The sequence below is a fragment of the Neltuma alba genome, unplaced genomic scaffold, assembly GCF_004799145.2.
Source record: "Neltuma alba isolate B1F8T4 unplaced genomic scaffold, ASM479914v2 tig00011398_pilon, whole genome shotgun sequence".
In the NCBI taxonomy this organism is placed as follows: Eukaryota; Viridiplantae; Streptophyta; class Magnoliopsida; order Fabales; family Fabaceae; genus Neltuma; species Neltuma alba.
Window position 1 is genome coordinate 201,870 of NW_021636087.1, and position 21,718 is coordinate 223,587.

General features: G+C 33.6%; 4 protein-coding genes and 1 pseudogene across 6 annotated transcripts; 3 read left to right on the top strand and 2 right to left on the bottom strand.

The window, feature by feature from the left end:
* Positions 1-118: 118 nt before the first annotated feature.
* On the bottom strand, positions 119-4,197 carry LOC114712859 (RNA demethylase ALKBH9B-like). 2 transcript variants are annotated; one of them, XM_028897422.1, is made up of 9 exons: positions 3,968-4,197; positions 3,535-3,618; positions 3,221-3,304; positions 2,926-3,009; positions 2,231-2,740; positions 1,539-1,624; positions 1,134-1,444; positions 720-791; positions 119-506 (listed from the first exon to the last, which is right to left on the bottom strand). In XM_028897422.1, exons 1-9 carry the CDS (start codon positions 4,077-4,079, stop codon positions 347-349), a joined length of 1,503 nt encoding a protein of 500 aa, XP_028753255.1. In that variant the 5' UTR covers positions 4,080-4,197; the 3' UTR covers positions 119-346. The 2 variants fall into 2 exon arrangements, with proteins under 2 accessions (XP_028753255.1, XP_028753254.1); XM_028897421.1 differs by having other exon boundaries at positions 2,926-3,027.
* A 1,758-nt stretch (positions 4,198-5,955) lies between these two features.
* Positions 5,956-7,335, bottom strand: LOC114712878 (3-ketoacyl-CoA synthase 7-like). Its single transcript, XM_028897440.1, has one exon. The coding sequence runs from the start codon at positions 7,333-7,335 to the stop codon at positions 5,956-5,958; it is 1,380 nt and encodes a 459-aa protein (XP_028753273.1).
* A 1,755-nt stretch (positions 7,336-9,090) lies between these two features.
* On the top strand, positions 9,091-10,603 carry LOC114712865 (probable 3-hydroxyisobutyrate dehydrogenase-like 3, mitochondrial). The gene has a single exon (XM_028897428.1). The coding sequence runs from the start codon at positions 9,107-9,109 to the stop codon at positions 10,028-10,030; it is 924 nt and encodes a 307-aa protein (XP_028753261.1). The 5' UTR covers positions 9,091-9,106; the 3' UTR covers positions 10,031-10,603.
* A 3,640-nt stretch (positions 10,604-14,243) lies between these two features.
* On the top strand, positions 14,244-16,710 carry LOC114712860 (cocosin 1-like). 2 transcript variants are annotated; one of them, XM_028897423.1, is made up of 4 exons: positions 14,244-14,462; positions 14,546-15,278; positions 15,373-15,544; positions 16,635-16,710. In XM_028897423.1, the coding sequence occupies exons 1-3, from the start codon at positions 14,267-14,269 to the stop codon at positions 15,530-15,532; spliced, it is 1,089 nt and encodes a 362-aa protein (XP_028753256.1). In that variant the 5' UTR covers positions 14,244-14,266; the 3' UTR covers positions 15,533-15,544; positions 16,635-16,710. The 2 variants fall into 2 exon arrangements, with proteins under 2 accessions (XP_028753256.1, XP_028753257.1); XM_028897424.1 differs by lacking the exon at positions 16,635-16,710 and having other exon boundaries at positions 15,373-15,746.
* Positions 16,711-19,275: 2,565 nt separating this feature from the next.
* LOC114712879 (cocosin 1-like) lies at positions 19,276-21,139 on the top strand (annotated as a pseudogene).
* The last annotated feature ends 579 nt before the right edge of the window (positions 21,140-21,718 follow it).

A 21,718-nucleotide genomic window follows, 5' to 3' on the forward strand; every position in this document is an offset into this window, starting at 1 on the left:
TTATAGTAATAATAAGTTATTCTCTGCACCCATGTTCATAAGAAATTCACATAATTTTCCATTAATTGTTAAGGAACTAGAGCAAAATTTATTTTTTATATTGGCTCGAGACTAGATATGAAACAGACAGAATCAAGAGTTTTCCTCCTTATAAAAAATTCAAAGATGGAGGTCACATTATTGATATAAACACTGTCGTTTGCAATAAATATTGCATATCAACCTCTCAAAATCTGAGCAAACTCATCGACTATACAAAACACTCAAAATTATATAACTACATAATTAACAATAAATTTGTAAACTCAATCTGTTCAACTGTAACCTTTGCCTTGCTGCATTAGATTCAAACACTATTTGTCTTGTGTTTCTTATTCTCTGAATACTCAATCTCTGTTTTATTTGAAGAAGAAAGGTCAAGAGGCTTGATGCTCTCCAACTCAGGATCAGGTGAGAAGTTAGATGGTAGTTTACTATCATCCATCCTTCTAAATGTGATTGAAATCCTGCAAAAAGGAAAAGTCTCAAAATACAATAAATAGTAATAATTGAGATTTTCTAAAGTACACCCGACAGAAGATAGGTAAACCAGGTAAAAAAAAAGTTTACATGTTTACATATCAGTACATGATTGGGCTTGCTCCGCCCAACTTTTACAAGCCAATTTATCTGAGAATTTTTCACAAATATGTATTTTTTTTGGGAAAAATTCACATTACCTTTTGGTTGGGACAGATGGGATACAATGTTTAGCAACGTCAGCTCCATTACCATTGAAAATAAACACTGATCTGCATTATGAAGATAAGCATTAAAATCTCTAAATGTTAAACAAGAATTGGCCAAAAAGCATGATTCACACAAATCTACTTATAACATGACACAAGAATATGAATGTTCTAACTTGTTCTAGTTAACAAGTTTAAAATCCAAGAATGCCAAATATGATTCCAAGATTTTTTGACAAGGGAAGAGCATTGGAAGAGAATGGAGGAAGAGAAAATCTTAGGTTGACAACCACTCATGGATAGTTTTGTAAGAATGTCAAAAATAGGTCCCACTAAATTGAAATGCTCATAAATCCATCTACCTATATTTTTCTCAGGTTTTGTCAAGAAGGAAATCGAGCTTACCCAACGGGCAAAGCGATACGAACAGGCCCTTGGAACTCCCCAGGACTAACAACTTTTAGATTTGAACCAAATAATATGTCACACTCAGATAAGAATGAAACTGTTGAAAAAGGTCGCACAAAATCATGATGATCAATATGAGGAGGAATGCAATCGCCTTCATCATATATGTTGACAACGCAACTATTAGGGATGCATGTTGGAGGCAGTATGTGCCACCTAACCATCCTCTTGATCATTTTCTTGAACAAATTTGGTAATGGATCAGCCTCTTTTTGTCTTAGAATGCCAGGAGGATTGCCATGTCTGTCCTGCAGGATTTAACATGAAGCTAATAAGTTAAACTTGAAAAAACAACTCATAACCAAAGATTAAAGAATAAAGGGGAAGGAAATTTAAACTTACTATTGCATAATTGTAACAACAACCAAATTGTATTGTTACACGCCCTTTGCCACGCATCCACTTTCTAGGTTCTGAATATGTACATTCTAAAAATAGAAAAACCCAAATAATAAAAGTGTGAGAACAAAATCTCCTGAAGCTTAAAAGACACCCAAAGAAATACAATAAAATAGAAGAGCCTTCTATTTACTAGCTTAGGAAGTGCACAACTTGCGAAAAGGGGAAAAATTCAGTTAGTTTAAGTGTTTTATGATAATTTTCATTAAAGATGGTGACTCAGTTTTTCTAGATTAACTCAAAATACCAAGCGTTATCTGTCTCTTCATTCTTGGTATATTTGTGAGAAACAAAACCCAATGCTGTTGATTTTATTGAACAGGATATAACCCCTCCCTAATTGTTTTTATAGGCTGTGTTTATAATCTGTGTCAATTCTAAGCAGAAGACACATAGCTTACTGCATGTAACGAAGTATAACTACTCCATAGACAAGGCTATACAAGTTCTGTCAAAGTAAGTTCTAAAGATGTGCCAAAAGTAGCCATAAGCATAATGGGGAAAAACAACAAAGATTAGAGCTGCAGAAAAAATGCAGAGAAAGTACATTTCCGAGCATATGAAATAGTTAAACGCAGAATCACTGAATTAAAGAACTGGAAAAGAATAGGAAGGCAGAAGTTCAATCCATATACCTTTAAATTGCCCTTTTTGACCCATCTCTTGCAATTTATCGACATACTTGATAATATTCCTTTGCTCCTCAGGATTGAATACTTGATTATGAAGTTCAAGTCCATGGAGAACATTTATGTCCCTCCGACCAATTCTTTCAATGTAAACAAAGTTCTTTTTTCTGCCAACCAGTGAAAACCTGATATGCTCCTTTTGCTCCTCAGACAATCCGCATTCAAACAATGAGGCTCCACCGATTCCATCACTTAGTAGCAACTCAAAATCAGATGGCACTATAGATTGCCGTTTGCGATTCAAATATTTAGGTGTGGAATCAAAAGCAAGTCTATTATCATGCTTCCTCAACCAGGGAGTTTCATGCCTTTGGATATAGCTTCTTGTACTATCCTCTTCTTCTCTATGATTTCGATGGTGAACCACCAAAGCATCACCATTTCTGGAGTGGAAGTATGCATCTCTAGAATAGGCATAGTCATCATTATCAGCATAAGATGTTTCATAGTGCTTCCCTGCATTCAAAAGAAGCACTAAATAAATATATAAGCATGGAATAAAAAAAAAATTTTCATTATTCATTTCAGTAACTGTCAATTTGTTTTTTTGATCGATTTTAAACTCTATTTTTTTCATAAAAATTATAAATGCACAGAGTTGAAGCTAGTTTATCAATAGAAAGATAACAGTAGTGCATTACCATTCCTGGACTTGTGGGATGCATCTGTAGAGGAAACGTAATAACCATCTTCATCCTCAGCTAAAGGGGTTTCATAATACTTTCCTGCATTTAAAAGAAAAGCTATATATATATATTATATAAACATAGAATGAAAAATACTTCACTATTCACTTCTGTGTAACTGTCAATTTTTTTATCAACTGATTTCCTTATTTTAAACCTAGTATTATTTTTCCTAAAAATTCCAAATCCCCATGCAAATGCACAGGGTTGAAGCTAGTCTATCAGTAGAAAGGCAACAGTAATACATTACCATTCCTAGACTTGTAGGATGCATCTGTAGAGGAAACATAATAATCATCATCATCCTCAGCATAAGGGGTTTCATAGTACCTTCCTGCATTTAGAAGAAAAGATAAATAAATATAATTTATACAAACATATAATGAAAAATACTTCACTATTCACTTCTGTGTACCCCCCCCCCCCAAAAAAAATCAATTGATTTGTTAACTTTAATCTTTGTATTATTTTTCACAAAAATTCTAAATCCCCATGTAAATGCACATGGTTGAAGCTAGTTAATCAATCATCAATCAATAAAAAAGATAACAAATAATGCATTACCATTCCTGGACTTGTAGGATGTATGTCTAGAAGATCCATAGTAGTCATCATCATCAGCAGCATGTGAGGTTTCATAGTGGTTTCCTGGGGTTCAAGCGAAATACTAAATTTATGAACAACATCAAAGATAACAGATAAGGCTTTTGCCTGAGATTATTTTAAATAAAATTTAGAATCAAGTGCTTTTATAATATCAATGCACAAAATACATAACAAGTAGGAAAAAAAACACAGAAGTACCCAACGAGATTGGCAAAAAAGTGAAAAACACAAAGCCGGAAACTTAACTTCTTGAACCAGAACGGAGGAGTTGAAGAATAACAGAGAGAGCGAAGCAATAATAAAGAAAACAAAACTTCATGAGCAGAACACAACGAAACCCATGAGAACCATTCATTTTAAAAGAAATAGAGGAAAAGACAAGTTTGATTACTTTTACAGAGATTTGAAATTTTTTGATGAAGTCGAGCCTCACAATGGTTGCAGAAGGTATCAGAGAGCATCTGCAGGATTTGCTCCTTATTCAGTGACTCTAGGAATTCCATGCCAAGATAAGTATCTACTTGAAAGCAAAGCAAGAGAGAAGGAGAGAGCGTGCGAGATCAAAATAGAAATTGCAGGCAGAGAGCAACGCAGAGTGAGAGAGAGAGAGAGAGAGAGTGAGGAGACGACTTTGGAGTTGACTGACTTCTGACGCGAGGACCAAGACAAGTATATGATGTCTTAGTTAGTTTCCTAATTTCGTGGTAGTTTCTTGGTCCTCAATTAGGCGAGTTAATTAATTAATTTATTTTAACTTGAATAAAAAAAATCAATTTTTTATGGGTCATTTGTTATTTTTCAACATTTTATACTTCGGGAAAAAAAAAGAAAATTTCACTGTTGTTTATTTGTTGTCTTTATATAATAAGGGCGAGTGATACAAATTTTCATCATAATGCTGCAAAGATATTTCGAATTTTTATAAGGTATTCAATTTATAATACTGATTTTTTAAAAACAGTTTTCTGTTTTGTTGTGAATTTTTGCTTTTTCAATATGTATTAAATTCTCGCTATCATTTTATGAATGAAATTTTTTAAAGGTAAAAAAGAAAGAAAGAAAGAGGTATAATAAGTTGAGATAAGACGGTACAGATTTTGTGCCATTTTGTCATTAATATTGTAATGTTTTTTATTTAAATTTTGGTAAAAAAATTTAAATAGAAAGTAAATTTGGAGTGAAATTTTTTTTTCATAACAAGTATTTACTTTTTTGCCAAAATAATAAGTATTTATTTATTTATTTAAATAAATTGGATGTAGGAATATTATTTAAACGAAAGTATAAAATTCAAAAAATATTTTCCTAATTTAATAGACATTTTGATGGGAGTGAATTGGACCGCTTTATGCCTAAAAATAGGAAGGGATTATGTTGCTATAGTTTATTTATAAAGATGTGAAATTATAATTGACCTAACTACGTAACGAAAATTAAAAAAACTCATAAAATCTCAAATACAAGCCTTCGAAAATTTAATGGCAAATTGGAAATTTATTCACATCTATTTTTTAATAATATAAAAATATGACTTTTGACTATTTTATGTTTTTTTGTAGCTGTATTTGAATATTTAAAATCTTGTGATTATTAATATTTGAAAAAATAATACAATAAAAAAATAGCAAGGAAAGTGACAAAAAGTTGGGGAAAAAAGAAGAAAATATTAGGAAAGTATGATAGATAAGTGACAGGATCAATGCCATTATTTTAGGAAAAATAAAAAAATTCCAAACTTGGGAACCATCAAATACTTCCTCTAGTACTAAATATAAAATTTAGTCTTGCATTATGGGTTCAATCTTATATTTAGGATAGGAGGAGTTAGTATTATAAAGAGATAATAGATGTTTTCAAAATACTAAGTTTTGTTTATCCAATAGAAATAAACTTATTTTCACAAAAAAAATTCTCCTCATTTTTTGTTCTAGTTATTGAGTGGGCATATCTCAAAAGAAAGTACCACATTAGTGTGTATAAATATATTAATTTGTTGGCAAAAAAAGAATAAATATATTAATTTGTGATTTTAAATTAATGAAGGAGTCAAGAGGAAAAATTTTCTCAAGCGCACATAAGGTAAAAGCAGTAAAATTTGGCACAATATATAAGGGGCTGGTTTAATTCATGGAGGCAGACCATATTTTCTATGTGCTGACAACAAATTTCCCCTTCTAAGGCAAGAACTGAGGGGAAACAAGTTAATATGAACGGTCTGTTTGGAACTAAATAAACCAGGTAAAAAAGTGAAGCATTCATAAGGCAAATTTTATTATGTTTGGTATCTACCACCACAAACAAATAAACAAACAAATAAACAATACATAGCATAAATCAGCAGCTATGTTTCTCACAAGTAAATAGTTAACTTCTTGTTGTTTAAGAGTCAAACTCAGGTATCTTGATTGGATACAAATGGATCATATCAGACCAAGCATTTTTTTGAGTTGGGTCAATATCAAATATGCATTTCCACACTGCACTGTTACATTTGAAGCCACTTCCAAATGCAATTTGCCAAACCCTATCTCCTTTCTTCACCTTTCCTTTTGCCTCCAAATAACACAGTTCATACCAAAGTGAAGAAGATGAAGTGTTACCAAATCTGTACAATGTCATTCTTGAAGCCTCCACATCTTCCTTCTTCAGCTTCAAACTCTCCTCTATTGCATCTATCACCCCCTTGCCCCCTGCATGTATGCAAAAGTGCCCAAATGACTTCTTGAAATTTGGCACATATGCTGCCTTCTGGTTGTCATCTCCCCATTGGATTCTCCGACGAATCACTGACCACGCGAATTGAATCTGCTCGGAGTAAGGCAACACAAGAGGGCCTAAAGTTGTGATGTTTGTCCTCAAAGCTAGCGCAGCCATTCTTAGAAGTGCCCTTGATAAGGACACTCCCACATGTCCAGCTTCATCAGGCTCTTGGTAAACACACTTATAGGCATTATCATTTGATCCTAAATGAGTCCTCACAAGGTGCTTTAACTCATATTTGGCCATTTTCTTGTCTTCTTTCTTGTTAGATAGTAAAATGACAGCTCCTCCCATTCTGAACAACACATTGGGAATAAGCTTGGATTTGGTAGTACCTCTATAACCATTTGGAGCTACGACTTCCATACTTAGAACTAAAGCTAAAGAATTTTTATGGACTTTAAGAAGATCTTTAGCTAAGCTTATTGATAACATACCAGCACTGCATCCCATACCACTGAGGCTCACACTCTTTATATTGCTTCTGAAACCAAACTTGTTGATGATCATGGAAGTTATGGAAGGTGTGGGACAGAACAGGCTACAGTTTGATACTAGGATGTCTATGTTCTTAGGATGGACTTTGTGTTTGTTAAGAAGGTCTTGGACTATAGTGAAGAGGACTAGTTCAATCTCTTCTTGAGAATTCTTGAGTGATTCATTAGGTGGGATCTCATGAACTGAATCAGGCATGCAAGCTTCAGGTCCAATCCCAGATCTTTCAAACACTTTGGACTCAAAATCAATGGCTTCTCTGGTGATACCACAGATCTCAGAGTGTTCTATGAAGTTGGAGGGAGGAACTCGTAGGTTGTTTGGTGGCAGAAAACAGGCAAAGTCAACAAGGTAGACATTTCTTGACCTTAACTTCAGAAAAAATAGTACTATGATGAGAATAAACATGGCTGCTAAGGTTTGTGTCGGAGTTACTAAACCTTGAAGTAGTACTGCAGACAAGCTTGAAGAAAGAGATGAAAATTCAGAAAGAAGAGAATCCATTGTGAGATGAGGTACAGATAAATTGTTAGGACTTTGGTAGGGTTGTGATGATATAATAATGAAATGAAGGAAAGAAAGAGAGAAGTTTCAAAATGCAACTATGTGCTGTGTTTTGCGTGATAAAGTCTGGAGTTACAATTTGAGCATCTTTCTTCCATCTAAATAGTAGTGTTGTATTGGGAAATGGCTTTTGTCACAAAATTCTCATGATATAACCATATTTACAACCTTCCCAAGAAAATAAATAAAATAATAAAAAGTAAAAATCAACAAGTTGTACTTATTATTTAGCAGTTGGAGTCAAAAGCATATATTGGTGAGAACATTTTTTGTTGCATAGTGACATCAATTGTAGCTCTAAGGTATTGGGCCAAATCCAAACTTTGAATTATTAGAGCTTTGAGTAAATATATGTTACTTCTCCGGTCCTTAATATAGGACTCAATTCATGAGTTGGTTTTGGTCCTAAATATAAGACCCATTTATCATATTTATCAATTTTCTCTAAATTACCCTTATAGATACTCTATCAACCATAATCAAGTAGAAGAGGGAGAGGGGTATTAAGAAAGATGATTATGGTATTTTAGGAAAAACGTTTCATTTTTCTTATAATTAACTAACTTATCTAACTTCCTTAATCTAATCAAATTAGTTAAATGAGTCTTATATTAAGGATCGGAGGAGTAATTTACTTTACATATGTCTTTTGTCTTATAACTATCTTTAACTTTTCTAAAAAGTCACGTATGAATTATCATTACTTTAGATTATGCCAGTTTGACTTTAAATCATGTCGTTTTATTTTACAGTTCTTTAATATTTTATTTTATAGTGAATTTTTCCTCAATCTTATACAATAAACCTAAAAGAGATGCATTAAATAATTATAATAATAAAAAAATTAAACCCCAGTTATGCAGTTAATTTATTTTAGCTACTACCAAGTTAACCACATCAATTTAGAAGAAGAAATGAAGGCACTTAATTGTTGTTTGTATTCCATACTTTGACTTTATACTTTTATTTTCTCTAAAATAAATTTAACAAAGAGAATATATATGTGTGTGTGTATATAAGTTGAAAGATTAAACTCCATATATTTATCAAAAAATCACAATGCAGCTGAGTTTGAAATAAACTATGCGGATTATAGATGTAAAATTTCTTATATAGGTAGACGTTGAATGTTTTAGCAATATGAAATATGCATGCAAGAAGCTAGAAATATATTCTATTTTCAAAAGCAATTTAAATTAAATTGTTACATTATCATAAAATATTAAAGAAACTATGATAACTCATAAAATGCACACATTATACTCCCTCAGTCTTTAAGATCTATTTAACTAATTTGATTAGATTAAAGAAGTAAGTTAAGTTAGTTAATTATTAAAAAAAAGATGTTTTTTTCAAAACATTATAATCATCTTCCTTAATATCATTTATCCTTCTCCTACTTGATTATAATTGAGAAATATCAATAAAAATAATTTAAAAAATTAATAAATATAAAAAATAGATTTTATATTTATGACTAAAATTAACTTAATAATTAAGTCTTCATTTAAAAATAGTAAGGGTATTAATTATTAAATATTTTTAGTTCCTTGCTTCCTTATCAGTAGTTACTGTATATTGCGTTCCGTTCTCCCTTTTTGATCAGTGAACTCCAAGCCCTCTGGTCAAAAAAAAAAAAAGAACTCCAAGCCGTCACCCTACTCTTCCGGTCTTCCCTGTCAATCCATCGTCTTCGTCTCTTCCCCAGCCTATGGGAACTCCATACCCGAACCCCATAAATCCGACCCAAACCCGAATCGGGTGGATAGGTATCGGCGTTATGGGTGCTGCTATGGCCTCTCGCCTTCTCTCCGCCGGCTACTCCGTCACTATCTACGCTCGCAACCCATCCAAGGCTCTGCCTCTGCAATCCCAAGGTGCCCATGTTGCGGATTCTCCGGCTGAAGTCGCTCGATCCTGTGACGTCGTATTCACCATGGTAGGTCACCCATCAGATGTTCGATCAGTCGTCCTAGAAGATCCTAACTCAGTTCTCTCGGGCCTAACCCCTAACTCCGTCACCGTTGACATGACTAGCAGCCACCCTGATCTCGCCAGAGAGATTTTCACCTCAGCGCGCGAGAGAAATTGTTGGTCTGTGGACGCACCAGTCTCTGGAGGCGACATTGGTGCGAGAGATGGGAAATTAGCTATATTTGCTGGTGGTGAACAAGCTGTGGTGAAGTGGTTAGAACCCTTATTTCAGATTCTAGGGAAGGCAACGTACGTGGGTCAAGCAGGGTGTGGACAGAGCTGCAAAATAGGGAATCAGATTACAATTGGGGCGAATCTGATTGGTTTGAGCGAAGGTTTGGTGTTTGCAGAACGAGCAGGGTTGAATGTGAAGCAGTTTGTGGAAGCAATCAGAGGTGGATCTGCTTGTACCAAGGCGTTGGAGTTATTTGGAGAGAGAATGATTGAGAAGGATTTTAGGCCTGGTGGGTTTGCTGAGTATATGGTGAAGGATTTGGGAATGGGGGTGGATATAGTAGAGAAGAGTGAGGATGATAAGGTTGTGGTGTTGCCTGAAGCTTCACTTTGCAAGCAACTGTACTCTAGTATGGTAGCTAATGGAGATGGAAAGCTTGGGGGTCAAGGTCTTATCACTGTCATTCAGAGAATCAATGGGCTATGAGTTTCTTATTCCCCATTACTTTGAACGGTGGATATCAGCATCTTGCAGGTTAAGTTATTCTAACTTGTATTGTTGTATTTTTGCAATAAGAACTTAACATTGTGTGGTCGGTTAAGAATTTCATATTAGGTCATACGTTTGGATGTGTCTTGCAAATTTGCTTGGCCTAAGCAGCTGGAGTATGAGCTCTTACACGAAAAGCATGAATCTTGTATCTTTGGCTTCCCATTCTTGTTTGAAAACTGCAAGAGGAGCGTCATCCAAGATTCATTTTATTGGACAAGTCTTGAGCCTTGAGAGGCGTTGAGGAAAATAGATGCATTTTGATCATCTGGTAAATATAGTAAATCGTTGTGGCTACAACAGTGCCTGAGGTTTCATTTAGCTTATGCTGGATCTATGACTCTGAACATGCCCAAAGTGTTTTATTGCAAGAACATTTTTATTTGGAGACAACCAGAGAGATCAAAATGGCAGCAGGGTATAAGCTTTACTGTAATAAAATGCCAACACCAAATGTAAAACGAAACAAGATGTTAAGAATATGAATATATGATGTGGTATCCTGCGAAATGGGAAGTGTGATTACATAACTTTTATGCTGAAGTTAGGTCGATAGATTTTTAGGCGTCCTGTTCCGTATTATACATGAGAACGAGAAGTACCTTAGATGGTAACTGAGACTGATGCATTCCTGAATGGAGTTTAACTTATTGCCGGGAGTGAATATATTTGGCTTAAAACCTTTTCAAAAAGAGTTGTATCATGCTCTAATACTTCTCCGGTCCTTAATATAATACTCCTCCGGTCCTTATTATAAGACCCAATTTGACTTTTTATTTGGTCCTAATTATAAGACCCCAATCCATTTTGTCTCTTATATTTATACATTTTTTTTCCAAGATAATCCTTCTAATAATGATAGTTTTAACCAATATACTTAATTAGCAAGGATATTTTAGGAATAACAACACTTATTTATTATAAATAACCATCTTAACTTACTTCCTTAATCTCCTCAAATAAGTCAATTCGGTCTTATAATTAGGATCGGAGGAGTACTTATTTAATTAATTTGATTAGATTAAAGAAGTTAGGTAAGTTAGTTAATTATAAGAAATATGACATGTTTTTCTTAAAACGACATAATTATCTTCCTTAATATCCCCTCTCTTCCTTTTACGTGACTATGATTAAGGGGGTATCCATAGGGGTAATTTAGAGAAAATTGATAAATATGATAAATAGATCTTATATTTAAGACTAAAATCAATTCAATAATTAGGTCCTGTATTAAGAACCGGACGAGTAATTATTATCAAATTACAAATTTTTAAGAGAGGGTATCAATTTATTCTAAAATAAATTGTTTGCAATAATAAAAAAAAAGAATCTGTGTTTCTGTATCTACTTCTCACTGAGACTGTTTGGGAATTGTGTGAACCTTGGGATCTTTAATCTCACAAGTAACCTTTAGGGCAGGGTTCTCCCTAAGATTGATAGTAATGGTATCAAAACATTTCACTGCTCAATTTTAAGGTATCTGATTTATTCTACGATTGCAAGCATGTGATTCTAATATAAGCTTATATGAACTTTGCGCTCTTCTGCATTATGAATTAGCTTTTTTTGGTATGGTTCTCATCCTAAGGTTCATATCAGGATGTGTATTAATGACCTTGTAATCTAATGGCATAAATATTTACATCTACAGTGGGAGGTTGTAGGTTCACTTCTGTTTGTAACAATAAGCCGATAGTGTTTGTTCTCTAATTCAAAAACGTTAAAAGGGGTTTCAAGATGCGTTTTTGGAGTGGCTGTTTCAGCTGTCTCTGCCTCTATATTTATCTTTGCCATTTTTTTTCCTTTCACTCATCTCATGGCAATGTTCTTCCACAAGCTTTCCTGAGGAGGGCCTTGCAGGAAATGAGATCTGTTTGAGGGGAGGCTAACTTTTGGGCCATTAGTATGAAAAATTACTCCTCCGATCCTTAATATAAGACATATTTAGTTAATTTGATTAGATTAAGAAAGTTAGATAAGTCAGTTAACTCTAATAAATATGACATGTTTTTCTTAAAATACCTCAATTATCTTCATTATATCCTCTCTCCTTCTCATACTTGATTATGATTGAGGGAGTATCAATAGGAATGATTTGGAAAAAAATTGATAAATATAATAAATGAGTCTTATATTTAGGACTAAAATCAATTTCACAACTAGGTTTTATATTAAGGACCGGATTAGTATTATGCAATGTACAATGAATCTTTGTGTTTGTTTCCCTGAATAACTGATTAAGTGAATAATTGCGTAATTAAATGGCTAACTAAAACAATCACAAATATGCAAAATGTACGAAACGTGTGTGACTCATGCGAAATATATAAAACATGATCTCATGCGCTCTGTTTCAAAGAGAAGGGACCGTACAATTAACATGTGTTTAAAAACTAAAACACTAAAACAACTTTTGTATGTTTTATTGTTTTTGCTTTTGTTTTTTTCTAATTTTTTGTTTTAAAAAATTTTGAGACATCTTCTTCTCTTCTCACCTACCATCTACTGTTTACTAGTGCCAGCGACCACTATCATTTACTAAATATGATTTTTTATATATATTTTTTTCAAACATGATTTTTTTAAAATTATTATCCAAACAAATTCTTTTGTTTTTTGTTTTCAAAAATAGTTCTAAAAAACAATTTTATAAAATTGTTTTGAAAACAAGAAAACAAAGAACATAAACAAACAGGCCCTAAACCTAGAGTTCTGTCATTTATTTTTAGAAACAAAAACGTTTTTCTAGACTTTTCAAGAACTAATAAATGCTTATGGGGGAAAAAATCATATAAGTGGCGGAATAATATTGGAGCAATGAACATAATGAACATGATAAATTTAACCTGTGTTTTGTCCTAATTAAAATTAGTGGAGAGTTATGAATTGCATAAAATTTTTTAAAAATGAATAAAAAAAACCAGTTCAAATAAGGACTTGAAGCGTTAGAGAAAGCGTTTGACGTTAATTAATTTATAAGATTAGATCTCTTACGAACTTCATCTGGCATTTCTAAATGGACCAACATCCGCTCTTCTTCTTTGTTCCGAGCCTATTTGAAAGGAAAGAACATTCAGTGCTTCTTAATGGCAAACATTGAAATATTCTTTCGGTCCTAAATATAATACCTCTTTTGTAGTATAAATTACACTACAAAAAGAGTTTTATATTTTTATACTACAAAAATGGTCTTATATTTATATTTAGGACCGGAGGAGTAAGACAAAGCATCTCATGGATATTTGGTGGAGCAATTATTCATTGACTATTTTCTCAAATCTCACTTCTTTTCTTTGATCAATTTATCATAATACCAGTGCCCTTGGCCGGGTTTTATCTTTCTCTGGGATTATGCATCATTCCATTCATTCTTCTCTTCTTTCAAACGGATCTAAATTCTCTCATTTTCCTTTTTCTCAAAATTTCATATTCACCTTTAGATAAAAAAATGAATATCATATCTAGCCAGAATCTTATGTTTTTTCTGTTGTTAATTTAATCTATATATATATATATATATATATATATTCACACACAAAATATGGGTATAGCTTCAGATAAGATGGTCAGCCATTAATGCAAGAAAATTTTGAACAGACCACTTTAACAACTCTTTTTTTGTTGCCTTTCAAAGAATGGTAAACCGGTGTTTTGGCTTATTCATGTGTTATTAGTAACTAGTTAGAACATCATTGTCATCTTTCTCTATAAATATCACAACCTCGTCTTCTTAAGATCATCCAAGCGAATGCCTTCCTCTTCTTCAGGTATATCACTTGTGTCTCTCTCCTCCCTTCCCTGCTATTCCAAAACTCACCATCTTTTTCTTACCTTTTTTTCCTCCAACATAACAGGTACTTATCATAGCTAAGAATATTGATCACAAAAAAACAAAAAAAAGTAAAGGTGTAGCATATAATTTAAAGGGTAGAAATATGTTCAAGTTTTATTTTCTTTTATGCTATTTATTGTTTTTTCTCACTTTATTAAACAATACACATCTCACTGAAAACTCAGATCTGTATCTTTATACATGTAAATATAGCATCATGTTACTGAAATAGATGAAGAAGTAATTAGAGAAGCTAGTTTGAATGGATGTGTTTATATGAACTTTTTTCATTGAGGTGCTTCTTGTTTCAGCAAGATAGAACAGAAGAAAAGCAATTCATAATGGAGATGGACTTGACACCCAAAAAGCCACAGCTCATGTTTGAAGGAGATGGTGGAGCTTACTTCACATGGTCAGCTTCTCAGCTGCCTCTTCTGGCTAGCAACAACGTTGGTGCTGGTCGGCTCCTTCTTCAACCTCAAGGCTTTGCTCTTCCTCACCATGCAGATTCTGCTAAAATTGGCTGTGTTCTTCAAGGTGTATATAGCTCATAATCTTTTCTAGCCATATATTGTTTTTCATTACTAAATATCTGTAATCTGACTGTATAGTCTCCGCAGGAACGGATGGAATAGTTGGGATGGTTCTCCCAGATGCAGAAAAAGAGGTCGTTTTGAAGCTGAAGAAAGGAGATGTAATCCCACTTCCTCTGGGGTCAATCTCATGGTGGTTCAACAATGGAGATTCTGACCTGGTCGTGGTGTTTCTGGGGGAAACATCTCATGCTTATGTTCCTGGCCAGTTCACATACTTCTTTCTAAGTGGATCTCAAGGAATTATGGGAGGCTTTTCCTCTGAGGTCATAACCAAAGCTTACAATTTGAACAACAAGGAAGCAAACAAACTCACCAAGAGCCAGCAAGAAGCTTTGATTTTTAAGCTTAAAAATGGCCAACACAAAATGCCAGAACCCCACATGGATAAGACCAAACAGATGGTGTACAACGTTGATTCTGCAGAACCAGACCATGGTGGGGTCAAAAATGGAGGGTTGGTCAAAACTTTGACTGACCTAGATTTCCCTTTTGTTGCAGAAGTTGGGATGAGTGTGATGAGAGTGAAGCTTGAACCTAATGCTATGAAGGCACCAGCCTATCTAACCAACCCAGCAATTCAATTGATTTATGTTGTTAGAGGAAGTGGGAAGATTGAGATTGTGGGGTTCAATGGCAAGCTTGTGTTGGATTCTAAAGTTGAAGCCGGCCATTTGCTTCTTGTTCCTAAGTTCTTTGTGGCTGCACAGATTGCTGGTGAAGATGGAATGGAGTTCTACTCTATCCTCACCACAAAAAGGTGAATTTTGAAACGTAAATAAATATACTATGTGTGTAATTTTGACACAACATCTTAGCCCAAAACTCTTAAGCGTTAAAAAATTTACTTGCAGGCCTGTGTTTAAAGAGCTAGCTGGGAAGTCATCAATATGGGAGGCCATATCTCCACAAGTGCAACAAGTGGCTCTTAACGTGGATCCAAATTTTGAGAAGCTTTTCTTGCTCAACATCAACAACTCCACAAATATCATTCCTCCCACCAACTCAGAATAATTGTCTGGTTCAGTAAGAACACACACAAACGCAATTTACAATTTTGCTTCTTTGAATAATTACAGGCCACATATAGGGCCCACTTTTCTTTGATAATATTGCAGCCAATAATAGAGTAGGACGAAAATTAATTTATGGTTTGTACGAGGAGGAAGAAAAAGAATCTACTTTAATGGATATGGATCCATCAAGGGTGGAGATTGATTTGGGAGTACGTGAGCAAATTAAAGATGGAGATTTTAGCAGAAAATTATCTTTAATATAAAAAATACAACATTTAAATCGGCTAAATTAATTAAAGTTGGTGAAGTTTGATTCAAAATGAGTCACTTGTGTGAATAAAAGTATCATCAATGTTAATATACACAAAAAATGAAAAATTGTGGGGATATTCACAACCGTAAATAATAATATATGCTAATGATTTTATAAAACCGACGACCTGGCTAACAAACATGAAGATTATCTACAAAATTTCACTTCAACAAGAATTGGGACATTTGTGGCCAACAAGGATATATACGCCACATATGTGCAGATGCTCCCCTTATCTTGACATTTGTGGCCAAGAACTGCATATAATGCAGACAAACGAAATAATAACGATTGATGTTTTAACAGCAAACTATCATGAAAAAATAACCAAAATAAATAAATTTTAAATGACAATAGGTAATTTTGACATATTTTGACATGTAAAAACTACTATAAAAATAGTCAAAACTGTTATAAAAGTTGTCAGTACGATTTTCATCTTTTGAAATTTAACAAGTATTTTTTTGTCAATTTTTTTTCCAAATATCATTGGGTATATTTGAAAATAAAACCATATATTTTTTTAGTATTTTTTGTATTTAATCAATTTTATCCAAAATTTTTTTATCTGTGCAATTTGTCTACTTATATATATGTGTATATTATATTTTTGTACATCCTTCCATATAGAATATATATCATTGCAATAACTATCATCTTTTTTTCTATTCATTCTTTCTCTTACTTACTCCCTCTTTCTGTAAGATTATTTTTAAAAAGTAAAATATATATTTACAAGTTATTGTGTTTAACTAATTTTTTTAATTTATATAATTCTATCTTGCAGGAAGATCACAAGTGAGGATTATATAATGTAGCCCATTCAAAGTGGGGCCGAAGGGACTATTTCTCAGACACGTTAGTTTTCTAATGTATATATTGGGCCTAATGGACTCTGTTGCCTTGTCATGCACACTTTAGGCGAGCTAGATCATGGGACTCATTAAGCCTAGAACGTATCTTCATGCTAGAATTTGTCATTAACTAGTTATGATACTTCACAGGAATTATGTTTCTTTCTTGAGATTACAATATAATTTAATTTTATGTTATAAAAAAAGGCTTTCGGTGAGGACTTTTTTTGTCGCAACTGAAAATCATCACTAAAAGTATCTTACAGTGGCAACACAAAAAGTCACCTCTAAATGTCTTTAGAGGGCATACATTTATCGGTGACATCCTAGATTTGCTGCTGAAGGACTCACTTTCAGCAATGACCTTTTTTTCCACTACTGAAAAGCATACTTTCAGTGGTGACTTTTTAGGCTCGCTGCTGAAAGTTGACTTTCAATGGCGACTGTCAATGTTGCCACCAAATTATCATCACTGAAAGTCTTTGGGATATTCATTTAGCTTTAGATTTTTAGCAGTGACTTTTTGAAGGTCAGACTTTCAGAATGTCATTGCTAAAAATATAATATAATGATATATATTATTTTACAATAATAATCAGCAAATTCAATCTAGCTCAATAGTAAGAAAATTGGACATCAAAGGAGGTGGTCACGGGTTTGAATATTAAAGAAGACATATTTAAGTTGAAAATATTTGGATGGTGACATGCTATGAGAGTGGTGATGTGGCAACCACTAGATGATGACATGACACTAGTGAAGCCATTTTTCTCCTGCATCACTTTTAGCAACAACAAAAAAGTTGCAGTTGAAAATCACTTCTGGTAGCAACAATACTTTTAGTGGCTACAAAAGTCACCGTTTAAAATGTCTTTCAGCGGCAACTTTTTTTTTGCCACTGAAACTTTCCAGTCACATTCGCCATGGCATTTTCACAGTGACTTTTATATTTTTAGCGACAACTTTTTGTCACTGTTAAAAGTCATTTTTTTTGTAGTGATATATATAGCAGTCCTTCGGTCCTAGATGTATTTCACTAAGTGCATTATCGGGACTTTAATTGGTACATTATTATTTCCTATCCTTAAAATAAGAGCTAAATAATTAATTTAGAAATATTAAGAAAATTAGTTAAGTTAGTTATTTGTGTTTAATGTGTGTTTGCTTGCTTAAATTAAATTATCATTTTGATTATCTACTTTAAAACTATTTCTTAGTAGGAATCTCTTACAATCAATATGATATTTTGAGAAAAAATTATAAATCAGGGAGATAATATGAACCGAAAATTAGTCAATTGGTCTTAGAATCAAATTCAACTTCTAACTAACTTTTTAAAGATTGGAGGTAGTATTTGGGAATATTGAAAAGCTATGGCGGGTGGGAAGGAGAAATTGGCTTAATTAAAATGCCTTCGCTTTGTCAAACAGACTGTATTTCAAGAACACTTTTGTTAATGCGAGAGTTGGGGTTCATCAGAATAATATATAACTCGATCGACCAAGAATTAAAAACAAACAAGACCCATAATTTCTTGATTCATTGCATAACAAAACTCAAAACTCCCGGCGGGCAATGGACCTAAATATGGAAAGTTTGGGCAGAAAGAAAGATCATATATATATTTATTTATATATAAGAGAATTAAATTTTATGAGACTTCATTTATAAATTATAAACAAGGTTTTATAATTAGGACTAAAAATAATATAAGAGAATTAAATTTTAAACATTTAAGATACTCTTAGATGTTGTGGGCCGCATACTACACTGATAATAAGCCTACTCTCCCTCCACCCCACAATTTTTCAAGTGATAATTAATAAATGGAAGATAAAATAGGAATTGACTATATATCAACTTTAATCACAGAAAGGTGGCGATCGGTGATTGCATGCATCGTACGTATATTAGTGTAATGGATTTATCAAATCATTCCAAATGGTCTGCTCAAACCCCAAAAAATCAGTCTTGTGCTTTTTCTGGTGTCTTGATCATACCAATTTTTCAGACCAGGAATAGAAGGAGTATTGATAACTTCAATTTTTTTTTTTAAAAAATCATAATTAAGGGGGTGTTTGGATTTGGCTAAAAGTACTTTCTAAAAACATTTTTCTGTAAATTGAAACAAACTTCTTTACATATTTATTTTATATATTGTAAAATTACTTTTAAAACTATAATTTGATTTCCATCTAAATTTGAAAACAAGGTGAAGAAGAAAACAAAAGCTAATAACTTCAAGTTAAAAGAAACAAACATCATAATTAAAGCAAGGCGAGGAAGAAAACAAAAGCTAATCCTTTCGATCGGACCACTCTATGCGTTTGAGATTGAGTCTATATATACGCAAGGCTCCATAAAACACTTACCTTTGGCTCTGCAATAAAAACTCATCACTTGTCTCTCTCATTGTCATTTTCCTCCAAAACAACAGGTACCTCTCTCTTTCTCTCTCTGACATTATCTTCCTGATGAATGTGATCTGCTAAGAGTTATTAAGGGTTTAAAAGCATATTCATTGTCTCTATGGATTTTTATTGACATGTGCGATTTTTCCCTGCTGTACTTGAAGGAAACAAAAGAAACCAAATGGAGATCGACTTGACACCCAAGAAGGCCGAAGCCATGTTTGAGGGAGATGGTGGATCTTACTACTTATGGTCAACTTCTCGAGTTCCTGCTTTGGCCAGCAACAACGCTGGTGCTGGTCCCCTTGTTCTTCAACCTCAAGGCTTTGCTCTTCCTCACTATGCAGATTCTTCTAAAATTGGCTGTGTTCTTGAAGGTAGCTCACTATCTTCTCAAGCCATATAGTAATGTTTTTCATAAGTATCCGGTCTCTAATATTAGAGCTAGTTTGATATTTAATTTGATTCTAAATATAAGAACCCAATCCACTTTGTCTTTTATGTTTATCCATTTTTCTAAAATAGTCTCTACAGTAATTGTACGTGTTAAATATTCTATTAAATGATAATTCTAGGTAGTACATATGATTATAAGGGGCATCTTAGAATAGATAACACATTTATTACAAATAACTAACTTAACAAACTTTCTTAATATATTTAAATTAGTCAACTAGCTTTTATATTAAGAACGGGTTGTGTGTGTAAATATATTGTAATATACATGATTGTTTCCTAAATGTATAGTCTCTGCATCATAGTCTTAAGTCTTATTGTCAACGTCTTGGCCAATGCAGGGACAAATGGCATAGCTGGGATGTTGCTCCCAAACGCAGGAAAAGAGGTCGTTTTAAAGCTGAAGAAGGGAGATGTAATCCCAGTACCTATAGGAGCACTCTCATGGTGGTTCAACAATGGAGATTCTGAACTGATCATGGTGCTTCTGGGTGAAACATCTCAGGCTTATGTTCCTGGCCAGTTCACCTACTTCATTCTAAGTGGAACTCTAGGAATTATGGTAGGCTTTTCCACAGAGGTCATAACCAAAGCCTACAATTTGACCAACGAAGAAGCAAACAAGCTCACAAAGAGCCAACAAGGATCTATGATCCTTAAGCTTCAGAAAGGCCTACACAAAATTCCAGAACCCCAGATGGACAAGACCAAACAGATGGTGTACAACATTGATTTTGCAAAACCAGACCATGGGGTAAAAAATAATGGAGGATTAGTCACAACTGTGACTGACTTAGATCTCCCTTTTGTTGCAGAAGTTGGGCTGAGTGTGATCAGAGTGAAGCTTGAACCTAATGCTACTAAGGCACCACTCTATCTAACCATTCCTTCAACTCAATTGATTTATATGTTGCTAGAGGAAGTGGGAAGATTGAGATTGTGGGGTTCAACGGGAAGCTTGTGTTGGATTCTAAGGTTGAAGCCGGTCAACTGATAGTTGTGCCAAAGTTCTTTGTCTCTGCACAGGTTGCTGGTGAAGTTGGAATGGATTTCTACTCCATCGTCATAGAAAAAGGCATGTAACTTGTCTAGCTTCTCGTCTGAATTCTTAATCAAATCATTATTACCACTTTTGGTCTCTAATATAAAAGCTAATTAACTAATTTGAGTTGATTAAAGAAGTTTGTTGAGTTAGTTGTTTGTAATAAGAAGTTTGTTATTTGATGGAATCTTTAACATGGACAACTATTATAATAACTATTTTGAAAAAAATAGATAAATATGAGAGATAAAGTGAATTGGGATCTTATATTTATGGTCAAATTAAATGTCAAATTAGTTCTTATATTAAAAAATAAAGGTAATATTATTCATGTTTACATATATATATATATATATATATATATATATGGATCACTTGCAGGCCTATGTTTGAAGTGTTAGCTGGGAAGTCATCAATATGGGAGGCCACGTCTCTTCAAGTGCAACAAGTGGTTCTTAATGTGGATCCTGCAGGTTTAGAGAAGCTTGGATCTCGTCCAACATCAAATCTCCCTCCTCCAACTAATTAATAACCTCTTGCTTCATGTTGCATCCTACGTACGAACATGAATGTGTGTGTGTGTACGTATGTAATGTTTTTTTTTTTTTTTGGATTTCTCCATCCGGTATCTCAGGGCAATAGGCATCTTTCAGCCGTGACAGCGGCTCCAGACTAATCTGGATTGAAGGCTTGCAAGGAACCTTTCGGTCGGCGCCCTCTGGTCCCTCAAGGTGCTGCGTTTCCACGGCTCGAACTCGAGACCCGTGGTTAAGCTAGGACAGCCCCAACCAGCTGACCTAACCCCTCGGGGTTGTACGTATGTAATGTTATTTCCACAATTAGTCTGTATTGTGCTTTGACTTTAACTAGTTCAATGCCCGTGCAATGCACAGGGGTATGTTCAAGGCAAATAAAAGTTTTTACAACTCGCACTTTTTATCTTTTTTTTTCCCTACATGTAATAATTGTTGGGAAGAAAAAAAAACTGATAGATATGGAAGGATGATAACTCAAATAAAAATTCAGTTTAAATCCTTGATTTAATAATATTTATATTTTCAGTTGGATCCACACAAAACTAAATGGTTAGTTGTAGCTCGACATTTAA

What these genes read in the sequence shown, in the direction of transcription:
- LOC114712859 (XM_028897421.1), bottom strand. Translation starts at nt 4,079, where the DNA reads ATGGAATTCCTAGAGTCACTGAATAAGGAGCAAATCCTGCAGATGCTC. An exon ending in ATCCCACAAGTCCAGGAATG is followed by an intron (nt 2,741 to 2,925) that starts GTAATGCACTAC and finishes TTTTGAATGCAG; the next exon opens with GGAAGCACTATGAAACATCT. An exon ending in TCAAAAAGGGCAATTTAAAG is followed by an intron (nt 1,625 to 2,230) that starts GTATATGGATTG and finishes TTCTATTTTTAG; the next exon opens with AATGTACATATTCAGAACCT.
- LOC114712878 (XM_028897440.1), bottom strand. Translation starts at nt 7,335, where the DNA reads ATGGATTCTCTTCTTTCTGAATTTTCATCTCTTTCTTCAAGCTTGTCT.
- LOC114712865 (XM_028897428.1), top strand. Translation starts at nt 9,107, where the DNA reads ATGGGAACTCCATACCCGAACCCCATAAATCCGACCCAAACCCGAATC.
- LOC114712860 (XM_028897423.1), top strand. Translation starts at nt 14,267, where the DNA reads ATGGAGATGGACTTGACACCCAAAAAGCCACAGCTCATGTTTGAAGGA. An exon ending in AATTGGCTGTGTTCTTCAAG is followed by an intron (nt 14,463 to 14,545) that starts GTGTATATAGCT and finishes TAGTCTCCGCAG; the next exon opens with GAACGGATGGAATAGTTGGG. An exon ending in TCTATCCTCACCACAAAAAG is followed by an intron (nt 15,279 to 15,372) that starts GTGAATTTTGAA and finishes ATTTACTTGCAG; the next exon opens with GCCTGTGTTTAAAGAGCTAG.